Source organism: Phytophthora parasitica, assembly GCF_000247585.1.
Source record: "Phytophthora parasitica INRA-310 unplaced genomic scaffold supercont2.3, whole genome shotgun sequence".
Taxonomy (NCBI): domain Eukaryota; phylum Oomycota; class Peronosporomycetes; order Peronosporales; family Peronosporaceae; genus Phytophthora; species Phytophthora nicotianae.
Window position 1 is genome coordinate 2,809,148 of NW_008648989.1, and position 567 is coordinate 2,809,714.

General features: G+C 47.3%; 1 protein-coding gene across 1 annotated transcript; it reads left to right on the plus strand.

Moving 5' to 3' along the window:
• Positions 1–39: 39 nt before the first annotated feature.
• On the plus strand, positions 40–411 carry PPTG_02013 (hypothetical protein; the record flags this gene model as incomplete). The annotated part of the gene is made up of 1 exon (XM_008895404.1): positions 40–411. The coding sequence occupies one exon, from the start codon at positions 40–42 to the stop codon at positions 409–411; it is 372 nt and encodes a 123-aa protein (XP_008893652.1).
• Positions 412–567: the final 156 nt, after the last annotated feature.

Consider the following 567-nt stretch of genomic DNA (forward strand, 5'->3'; position numbering starts at 1 on the left):
ATTACAGTCTGGTTAAGGTGCACGTATTCGAACACGGAGATGGTTAAGAAAGGAAAAACGAAGCTGATTGACAAGCAAGTGCTGTTACAAACGAAGCTGAAGGACAAGCAGTTGTTGCGGAGCTACCAACAACTGCTCAAGGGTGGGTTTTCGGACGAGGCCATCACCGGTGCGTGGTTAACGAGAGGGAAAAGTCTCGATGACATATTCGACCGCTGGATTCGACTCGGAAAGTCGGAAAGGCAGGCAGCCAACAACCTGTTGAAGCAAAACAAGACACCAGATGATCTCTATTCAGTCTTTGCCCAACGAGGCATGAATTCGGAACAAATCCAAACGCTCTGGCGCAGCCTCAAACTGGATGAGGATAAACTCATCGCCCTCCAAAAGAAGTTCGTACTGGTAAACTAATGGTGACATCACCGCATTAGGTTCACAGCTGGAAAAAGTAAGGAGGGCATTTAGAACGTGTTCGTCGATGGGGACTGTTTGAACAGCGTAAGGCGTGAGTTTTGGGGGTAATAAACTCGTTTTACGATGTGAAGTAACGAATTTACCCTGGGGTTT